Source organism: Abramis brama (genome assembly GCF_963993115.1).
Source record: "Abramis brama genome assembly, chromosome: 22".
Classification (NCBI taxonomy): domain Eukaryota; kingdom Metazoa; phylum Chordata; class Actinopteri; order Cypriniformes; family Leuciscidae; genus Abramis; species Abramis brama.
The window spans coordinates 15,469,654-15,480,487 of NC_139984.1; the positions used below are offsets into that span (position 1 = coordinate 15,469,654).

Consider the following 10,834-nt stretch of genomic DNA (forward strand, 5'->3'; position numbering starts at 1 on the left):
TTGTTATACACAGAGCATCGGTGATAAAGGCTCTTTTGGCTTTGCAGAGAATCAATCGATCCTGTTAACAAAGCCGTTCTGGACGATTCGAACTGATTTTAAAGTGAATCTCGAATCAACAGCTCGCCTACTTTAAAGTCACCATCAATATAACAATTATTTTTATGGAATGTTGCAGTGTTTATTATAAATGATTTATCTGTGCACATCATTATTTAAAAAAATAGCCTAATAATAATGTGCCCTTCTTTGTAATCTTTAATCAAAATAAATTCCCCTCCCTTGTGACATATAGGGGTGCTTCTCGATTGTTATTTGTGCATTCTCATTTTCCTTTCCTCGCGTCGACAAGCTCCACATCCTGTAGGATGCGAGGGAAGGCTAAGGAAATAAAACGGGGACAGAGGAAATGAAGGAAAGCTTATTATATTGGAAAATCGATCACTCGAGTGTCACTTCCCTGCCTCAGCTGCGCTCAAAGGATCTGCCCTTATGTTGTTAAAGTGTGGTTATTTAAGAAATTAATAAATAATAACAAGCAAGATGTCCTGTTGATTGTGATATATGATTTAAAACTGCAAAGGTAAAGCATAAATTAAAATTATTGTGACAGATGTGAAGGGGGAGGAGAATTTTATACAGTGTCAGGCTTCTCGACTAGCCTGGCTAACGTCAGACCTCTTTCTCGTTGAGACCATAGACAGTATTGGATTTAACGGAGACAAGTGAAGTCAATAGGTTGGTTTCACGTGACGTCACGCTGCTGCATCGTGAGAGCGCGAAATTCAGATGGAGGGCAAGAAGTGAAATAGCTGAGGATCTGCCGTCTGAAAAAATGCCAATGTTTTGTGTTATGGCTGCTCCAATCGTTCTAATCGAGAAAAGAGAAAGGGTTTTTATAGAGTACCGAAGATTGTCACTCATAAAGGTGAGAAATGTAAAAAGCTCACAGAACAACGCCGTAAAAAGTGGATTTTTAACGTAAGTTACGTCTGCGGTCAGGAGGAGCAGAGTCAGTTAATGTCTGTGTCTGCAGCGACCACTTCGTCTTAGGTATGTTAGCTAGCCAGCGTGTTTTTTGTGTCTGTGTTTATATAGCATTAGGTTGTGTTAAATACTCATTTACTTAGGCCTCGTTTACACTGTCAGTGAAATGTGACCCAATTCCGATTTTTTGCTCATATGTGACAGATCCGATGTGACTGTAAACAGGAAAAAAAACGCATGCATTCGGATATTTCGAGATCGGTTTCAGGCCTTGAAAGAACGTGTAAACGGACGGTCAAAAAGGTACCGTCGGGTACAATACGGTTTCCTCCATAGACGTATTCTCCGTGTTTACTTCCTGCCCTCCATCTGATATCGCCCCACCTTCGCACGTCATCATAATCACGTGACTGAAACCCAGCTATTAGAAGCTCTTACTTCCTGGGGGTCGAGCGTACTGCGCAGACTCAAACTGAGCTTGACGACGTAGATGTGACGTGAGCAACCCGTCTGTCTTCTAGTAGCTGTGCCAAGAGAAATCTGACTCATTCCCTTCCGAAACTTGCAGAGACGGAGAGTGTGAGTAGGAGCTGTCCATGAGCTAGGAGCAGGAGAAACTTTTGCTATGTATTCTGATTAATTATTTTGTCACTTTGCCTCCACGTCCCCCCCGATTGCCCGCGAGCTTCTCCTCCTGTCCATACGGTAATTTCTCTACTGTGCGACAGAGAGTCGCGTGGCTATGATGCAATCGTTAGCCTATTTTTAGGCTACTTGGACCCCCAGGGAAACTTCAAAATAATATGAAACCCTGCCCCCCTGATTGAGACGTGGTCTGGGAACCACATGTTCATTTTCTCGTATTTGAGGCGTGGTTTACGAATGCCCAGAGCCGTTTATTGGGCGCTACGAATGTCTATCAAATGCGCCTGTACGTACTGTACTGTGCTCATAGCCAATCATTTCAATTATACCAGATGACGTATGTAGAGCGACAGAAATTCGACGAGGAAGAAGACGAAATAAACTTGCGTTCTAAACTACTTAGAACACTATCTAAGGCTGCATCGAAAGGTAACTTCGTGTCTGATGCCATGTTGGATCCATAGACTGCTTCGGTGTGTCACATAGACGTCGTCATCGTCTTGCTGCTCCCTCCCCGTTCTGTGATTGGTCCCCTCGCTGAGGCGAAAATCTGGTCCGTGGTATCCAGGCTGCCTAGCAGCGTAAATAAAATCGCGCTGCGCTCAAGGCAGCATGGGGAAACCCAGGCTACTTCTCGACAAGAAAGACTTCCACATAGGATGTGTATCCTCACTCATAGCTCCTCTGGAAGCTTCCTCACTCCTCGTTCCTCGCGGTGCAATTAGAGAATTGAGAAACGAGGAGGGATATTGAGAAGCACCCCTCTTCTCTTCTCTTATGATGCGTTTACTGGCGTGAGGGCGGGACAACCTGTCACTCACATGACATTACAGCAATAGCAAACGACAACCATCCAATCTAATCAATTACCAATGAACAAAATCAAGTCCCGTGCTAAACTTTTCTTGTTTGAGAAGCCATTTCACTCAGATATATGTCACAATAAGGAAGAAAAGACTATCGCAACTTCTGTTTCATGCTGAGCCCTGACACGACATGCGGAAGTATTGTGGCCACATAAGAATTCATTCTCAAGACTTGATCGTGGTTACGTTTTATTAATTCATTCTCTCATTTTTGCGAAATCATGGCCATGTTGTACTAATTAGTTCCCTCATTTTAATTTAGTTAAATTGACAATTTAACTAAAATGAGGGAACTAATAGTTAATAAATTGTGAAGGAGTTTTTAATTCGTGGGCACAATATGTTGTTTTTGTATTTGTTATGACAGTGATTTTCTGGCTATTTTTGTCAATTTTACATAATGCACAGCTCAAAGCAGTTAAGCAATCAATCCAAAGAGAAATTGACAGTTGAAGCCAGAAACTCTTAGGGTTACACTATTTATACAAACAAATTCATCAACATATAAGAAAAGCCTTTTATTGAATATTACACTACTGTAAAAAAAACATTTCATCCATTCATCTCATGACAACCTATAGGGTGGGAGATGGGTGTTTAAAACTCAAGGTAATATGGGGGAGTGGAGAATTGTCATTGATTATTATTGGAAGAGAGTAATTGAAGTAAAGTTAAAAAACCAAAAACCAAAATAAGTAGACATGATGTTTTAATTATTTGCACAAACACAGGGAAGGTTTTGTCAAGAACCAAATGGAGGAGATGGTCCACATGACCCCATTCTGTCATCCTTTTTGCTTTGAGCAGAAGGTTCACTTCTTATTGGTAGGTGCAATGAACCAGGAGAAGGAGAATCAGAGATGAATCGGCTCAGTGATGACCTGGAGGGCTCAGTCCTTCTAGTGCGGAGCTCACAGGTTTGCCAGTCTGCAGAAAATTAGGTAAAGTGACTTTATTTTCATGCATGAGCATAGAGACATTTTACTAATCCAGTCTTATCTTAAACCTTCCTCAATTTAAACACAAATCTTTGATTTTATTTGTATAGCTATTCAAAATAACATGAGCTTTATTAGACTGTGTCTCTTCACCTCTGCTATATACAAGTAAGGTACTGAATGTTTCCCCATATTCGCTGTAGGATAACCAGAAAGGCCAGGAAATAAAGGGCTAGAGTGACAACCTGAGGAAAGATGGAAAAGTATTATCACTGACATGTATGTCAATAGCAGTATGATGGGAATGAGATCAAAAACCAAAGATGGTGTTTATTATGTCTTTAAGTTATTGAAATGTCCAGAAAACGTTCTTGAAAACTTTGACTGAAATTGTAGAGCCACACGGCGTATGTGATTCCACCAACTACAACATGTTACTGGATCAACATCTTTGTTGATTCTGGAACAACATTTCAATCAACCAATCAGGTTTGAGAGACAAGTTTACAGTTTATGTCAAGTTTACTTGGCAAAATCACGGTGACCAGATGGACATACTAGGAGATGAATGAATACCTGTGAAGTGCTTAAGCTATTCTTCTCACAAACAGCTACTTTTCTGATGTCTGCACAGCCATCTTCTTGTTGCCAATTGTCCTCCGGTGTCTCCGGTGTTGGATTTGTCATCTCAGAAGCCTCTGATTTCAGATCCTGATCTGGTTCAGGGTCAGGTTCTGGTGTCAGAACTGGTTCGGGTTCAGATTCAGGTTCTGACTCTTGTTCATCGGGCGTTTCCTCCGCCTCTTCTTCAACTGTAAAGTTTCCAGCATTAATCAGAGGAGTTGTAAAAATAAAGGATATTAGTTAATCTATTGGGTCTCTGATGCTCACACTCCAAGAAATCCAGCTGGTGCAGAACTCTCTCTTCTGCATCAAAATCCACTTTGTAGTGATTCATGTTCTCATAATCAGGATCCAGGGTCTCCAGAGTGAAGCAATTAGATGCTTCACCAACCCTTCAGAGAAAATGACAGATACTGTTGATTGTTAGATAAATCTTCTGAACAATCTAACTGATGCTAAATTAGCTAAAAAGATGAGACTTACTTCTCAATAAGATCTTTTGAGGTCTATTAGGAAGAGATAAAAATATATATATCAAAAGTTGCATGCTTGACATTCAAAATGGAGGATTACTGAGTAGCCCCAAACAAAAGTTATAACACCTGGACAAAAGAAGCCATCTCTGGGTCCTCTATGGCATTCTGGGCTTCCTGGATCAACTTTGAGTTTGTGTCCACATGCTCACTGTAGGTTTGCAGTAAAGATTGGGCCCAGCCACTCTTTCCTTCCTGCTCAGAAGTGATTTGTTGGGTCATGATCTTACGACGTTCCTCCAGAATGGCAGACATGCGATCAAACTTCTCGCACAGAATCTGTTTCTGAATCTTGCTGTTTTCCTGTCAAATGGGCATTGTAAGCATTAATGGATAATCTGTTTGTTGTTAAATGTCTTTTTTTGATGTTTCATTGCATGACATTGTAAAAGTAATTTCTTCAGAAAGATCCACACGAACCTCTATGTTCCTGCAGAGTGCCTCTAGTTCATTAACAAATGACTGAACACGGTCGTTTGTGGCAACCAAAGAAGCAACTCTGTCATTTAGTTCAGCCTACAAGAAGTGAAATTAATGAATTGTTCTGGTGTAAAGATGTAACACAATAAAACAAATATAGGCCATACCTTCTTTTGCTGGTAAACATCAGGCAGGGGAAATACTTGGCAGTTCTTGTGTGCCCCAAACACCTTACAGAGAGAGCAGGTGGGCACCTGACACGTGATGCAATAAATATTAAGCTTCTCATCTTCATGCTCTGCACAGTTAAACTGTGCAAGAGGCTTTGGTGGTGGAGGCCTAGAGCTAGAAACACACTGATTTAAATTCAAGATCAGGCCAAAGTGTTCAATACACCATACACCAACAACCAAAGCGTTACTAGAAAGGGCTATATATTAACCAGAATCTTTTATTGATAACCTTGAATTTTAAGATTAAGCCAGGATTAGGCCTAGTTCAATTAGGGCATTTAAGTAGATTTTATAAACGTGCCTTATAAAAAATAAAAATAAAACATTAATGATGTGCATCTTGAGAAAAAACAATAGCACTGACATATTTTAAGATAAATCAGTGCAAGTTGCTTTCAGTTAAAACAGCTCAAACACACATTTCTATAGCCACTAAATTAACAAAATGATTATCAAAATGATTAAAACGATGCTGAAAAACTGTTTACACAATCTACTCCATGCCTTCTGTTATCTGATTGATAGTTTATACTTTTTTTTTAGCACAAGTAAAATATCTTTTGATTGCAAAAATGTCCCTCTTCAGGTGTCATTTTGCTGTGAAAGTTTTTTTCTTATTCGATTTTTATAAAGATTTACTTGACCAAAGCAACTTATGTTTACTTGATTATCCATTATCTTAAAAAAAACAAACAAAAAAAAAACATTAAAATGTGAGTTGACAGTGAAATTCTGTGCTCTGAAATCCCCCCCACTGATGGAGAAAGTTAGCCAGGAGGCCCAGAAACCCCAGCGGCACCCCTGTTAATTATATGTAAGAAATCTGTTATGTTGTTATAAAAAACTAATTAATTTACATTACAAATTGCATTTTTTTCCCTCAGTTAGTTTACTTTTTTTTTATATTATTCAAAAAAAGATTCTTCTCAAGTATGAACTATATTATATCCAGAGGTGGACAAAGTACACAACTTCCACAACTTCCATGAGTGAAAGTACAGATACTACTGGTCAAATATTACTCCGTTACAAGTAAAAGTTGTAAAGACCAATTTTTACTTAAGTAAAAGTACAGAAGTATTTGTTTTTAAGTATCAAAAGTAAAAAGTAAATGTCATTGTTTTATTATTGTTGTATGTAATACTTACAGTACCTTATGCCTCTGAATCTATGCCTGCCTTCCTACCCTCATATCAATATCACATTTATTTCTAGAACACAGTTCCAGTTGTGGGATTGAATGTGAGATTGAATAAGTGCAATAATGTTCTACATCATGGTTTCAGACACCCAAATGGCTGTTCCCTCAAATAGTGCCCTATTTAAAGTTTTTTGGCTTTTAGCATGAACATGATGGCCTTACTGTTATCTATAAGCTAGTCTGCTCCAAAACAGTGACACAATTCGCATTTAGAAGACCAAACCCAACGTTGAAAATTAAAATCAGGTTGATGTCAGAATCCAACGTTAGATTGACGTTACCAACATTGTACAGACGCTGTGCTGTGGTTGAAAATGAAAATCGGGTTGACGTCAGAAACCAACGGGTTCTGACGTCAACCCGACTTTCATTTCCAACCAATATCCAACATCTGTCCGACGTCGGACAATGACGTCAAACCGACTTTATTTTCCAACCAAAATCCAACGTCTATCTGACGTTACTACTTTCTACTCAAGGACCTTGACAGAAATGTAGTGGAGTAAAAAGTACGATATTTGTCTTTCAAATGTGGTGAAGTTAAAGTAAAAATAATACTCGAGTAAAGTACAGATGGCTATACTCAAGAAAATGTACTTTGTTACTGTCCACCTCTGATTATATCCTATATCCTATATCATACTATATGAGCCATAAAAGCCTAATGTATCGAATACAGTACAATACTCAAAAAACACATACACAAACTTACAGTATTTAATTTTTTTTGTTGTAATTTTTTTTTATAAAGGTTCAATAATTTGTTCCATTTAGAAAATACTATTAAAAAAATTATTATTATTATTTACTAGATCATCTTTGTTGACAAAAGTTATTCAATCAATACACTCCTGACCTGACCTTTCAGACTCCTGCTTGTAAACATCAATAATGTTCTCCACAAGTAAATTGCGCTGCAGTCCATAAACTCCATGACGGTCCAAGACAACCTCACGCCGACAGGAAGGGCAGCGGAAACGGCCTCCAATTCCAACCTGGAAGAGAGATGGCTGCACATCTTACTCAGCATGCTGTTCTTCAGCTGTCAGCATGATTTGTGCATCAATTCTTTTTAAGGAAGATATAAAAAATAAATGGCTAGGATGGTTAACTGGACTAAATAACATCATCACTTTGTTAGACTAATTGGACTCTCATGTACCTCTAGAGATGCACCATGTGTTCTTCAAGGGTAAGATGATCTTATATGGTCTGAATTCTGTGGTTGTGTGAATCTGCGTTTTGTTCTGTGTGTCTGTGTATTGAAATGTGTTAACCCATATGTACTCCTGTAAACTTGTAATTGTGTAATACAGTCCACATAACAACCATTTACTTGCATTTGCCTTAACACAGAAAGTCTTGTCCTCCTGAGCATGAAACAGAGATTGTAAACAGAGGAGTTTGAGACAGGAATCCTAAAATAGTCATACTCTTTAATATCTCTAAGCAGCCGAGGCTTATGCGGCAAGTCATATACTAATGCAACTAACTTGTTCTTGGCTTGAGTTTTAAAGTGACACAGCACTCACTCCGAGAGGTCAAAAGGCAAGTGTATATGAATTGTGAACTGCAAATCAAATTTGAAATTTAAAGCTTTTTTTTTGTGTTCAAAATGTAAAAAAAAATATATATATATAATAAGCAAGTACATCCAGTACATAACAAACCGTGTTTTTGTGTTATCCTGAATCACTATGGTACGCCTGTAAGTGTAAATGTTCGGACTATTTTAGACTGGTTCGGGTCGGCCCCGCTGCGGAGTAGCTTAGTGCCTGCGTGACTCATCATAGACATAAACAGAGAAAAATAGCTCCGGCTACAATGTTCTTCCGCAAGACGCATGGAGTTCTGTTTATCAACCGCTAGAGCGCCAAAGGTTATGGACTGAAGCTTTAAGGAAGTGGAATTAAAAAAATAAATAAATCATATGACCCCAGTAAGTGTAATTTAGGTTGTTGAACTAATGTTTTTGAAAGTGATTTGGATATTTTTTTTAAAAAAAATTATACAAAATGTTTATATTCTTCACAGATTTATGGACCAGATTTCAAGCAGTTCCCTGAATGGCATTATCTGATGAATTTCTCTGAATTGCAATTAAAAATGTCACTTTCTAATAATCCAATTCAAATTTTAATTTAACCTCCTGAGCAAAAATAATTAAAATTTTAACACTAGACTTAAAATTCCAGTTCTTAAATTTTAAATTTTGTCCAACAATGGTTCTTAGAGGAGAAGAGATTAACAAGTGTTTTTAGGATTCCTTTGGACCACTTTCCCAACTTACTCATGGCTTTTAACCTTTGCCTATATGTGGAAGTGTAATGGAAGACTGGTGAGGTATCAAACTTCAGTTAGGTGCAGAGGAGGAGAAGGATTATGCAGGCAAAACATTTAGCATTACTAAGGACTCTCTTTTCATATCAATACATCCATTGTGCATTGCATGAGCGCTAAACCCCTGACGGCTCAAATGCATCAAATGTAGGCCATCACCTATTTTTATACTTCAGATTTCAGGGAGGGGATTGAGTTTAAACATTTACAATCCCCACCTGTTGGGTTTCACTTATTAGCATGACAGGTGTCTAGAAAACTGTCGGTTTACTCCATGTGTGTGTACAAGCACTTTTACATGTTATTGACCATCCATAGTTCTTAGCAAATAGCATTTTAGCTCATAGAAAAGACTATTGTTTATGAAGGAAACTGACACCTCATGTCATGTACAGATGAACTGTCTGTGTACACTCTTAATCTGAAAAAATATATATATTTTAATAATCTGAAACCTTTTTCCACTATAAAGAACCTTTTGTGCAATGGAAAGGATCCTGTGCAGATGCTATTTTGAGAATTTATCATCTTAACAAAGGCTTGAAAATGTACTTGTAAACATGTTTCTGATGGTTACCCTTACGAAAAAGAAGTTTATTCAAGTGTGCTATTAGTATATTTCTTTGAAACTATAAAAATAATAAAGTCAAACCAGGAAGTTAACAACTGTGAAGCTTTTGGGGTGTTGATGGACTTGATCTACTCCATCTGTGTTTTGATCATCGTTCTGAATCGCATCTGTGGATTCAGATTTAGCTTTTTGTTTACAATATTGCTTTTTTTTTATGAAACATACATTGAAGTGTTGATAAAAGTGACACATGAAGCTAGAATAAAATGTTTTTAAAATAGGAAGAGTTAAAGTAGTTAAAGGTATATTTCAAGTATAAAAAATGTATATAGGAATTTACATAGTAATATACATGAAAAGCAAATAATGTAGAAATAGAAAACTATAAGTATGATGTTGTTCACTTAAAGAAAACGTACAAGTATACTTGCAGTATAAAACTACTAGTAAACTAGTAGTTTACTCAGAGTATACTTCAAAGTGTACTTTCATAAACTAAAAAAAATGCTACAAGTATTTGACTAGTAAACTATCTGTATACTTATAAGTTCAGTTGAAGTACAAACGAAAAACATAGTTGTGTACTCAAAGTTTACATTTAAAGTATCCTAAAAAGTATACTTTTATACACTAAAAAGTGTGCCAATTTAGTCCCAAGTAGTATTGAAACAGTATACTCCGAGTGCATTGATATTAGTGTACTTAGCTTACATAAAGTATACTTACTTAAACTTCACTTAAGTATACTTCATAAAATGAAATTGAAGTAGGCTATACTTAATTTTCATAAGGGTAACACGTAAATGTTCCTACATCCACACATAAACCATCCTCCTCTTGGCATATGGTACACACCTGGTACAGTTCATTGGCACACTTGCGGCAGAGGTTGTGCAGACAGGGCAGAATAACGACTGGTTTCGTAAACACGTCCAGGCAGATGGGACAGATGAGTTGTTTCTCCAGCGTCCCCATCGAGGGGTCTTTGTGGTCAGAGTGTATATCCAGTGGAAGAGACATGGCCGTGTGCCCCCGCTGACCCCACACTCACTGGAAAACTAAGTTAGGAGAGCGAAACCACAGCTGAGGAGATGAGACGCCACCGTCTCCATGTCTCTGTGCTGTTCTTATGTGGATTTCCAGTCTCTCGAGACAGAGGGCAGTCGCTCTGCCCCAGAGCTCGAACGGGACGATGGAGTTGGTTTGCAGCTGGACATGTGTGCATGTGCCAGAAGGGGAAGGTGTCTGGTTTCTTGCTGGCTCACTGATCAGTTGTGCCCATTTCAGGCAGCCAGTGGAATGCTGGGAAATATAGATGATGCCCTTTCTCCTGTTACTCCAATCATTCATGTCCTCAGTCTTAAAACCAGCCAACAAAGTAAATAATACCAGAATAGCAACAGCATTAGGAAAGAATGTTTATGAAGTGTACCTGAATCATTTAACACAAACACATCTATGCTTGTATGGGTGCAT

General features: G+C 38.0%; 1 protein-coding gene across 2 annotated transcripts; it reads right to left on the reverse strand.

Moving 5' to 3' along the window:
• Positions 1 to 2,675: 2,675 nt before the first annotated feature.
• On the reverse strand, positions 2,676 to 10,634 carry trim101 (tripartite motif containing 101). Of its 2 annotated transcripts, none has more exons than XM_084099905.1 (10): positions 10,214 to 10,634; positions 7,309 to 7,457; positions 5,181 to 5,358; positions 5,014 to 5,109; positions 4,663 to 4,896; positions 4,544 to 4,566; positions 4,328 to 4,452; positions 4,013 to 4,248; positions 3,590 to 3,681; positions 2,676 to 3,425 (listed from the first exon to the last, which is right to left on the reverse strand). In XM_084099905.1, exons 1-9 carry the CDS (start codon positions 10,376 to 10,378, stop codon positions 3,595 to 3,597), a joined length of 1,293 nt encoding a protein of 430 aa, XP_083956031.1. In that variant the 5' UTR covers positions 10,379 to 10,634; the 3' UTR covers positions 2,676 to 3,425; positions 3,590 to 3,594. The 2 variants fall into 2 exon arrangements, with proteins under 2 accessions (XP_083956031.1, XP_083956032.1); XM_084099906.1 differs by having other exon boundaries at positions 2,997 to 3,425; positions 5,181 to 5,352; positions 10,214 to 10,579.
• Positions 10,635 to 10,834: the final 200 nt, after the last annotated feature.

Excerpts from the sequence above, each read along its gene's own strand:
- trim101 (XM_084099905.1), bottom strand. The coding sequence starts at position 10,378 with ATGTCTCTTCCACTGGATATACACTCTGACCACAAAGACCCCTCGATG. Across the intron at positions 7,458-10,213 it reads GTGCCAATGAACTGTACCAG|CCATCTCTCTTCCAGGTTGG; the intron begins GTGTGTACCATA and ends TAAGATGTGCAG. Across the intron at positions 3,682-4,012 it reads ATAGCTTAAGCACTTCACAG|GTTGTCACTCTAGCCCTTTA; the intron begins GTATTCATTCAT and ends ATCTTTCCTCAG.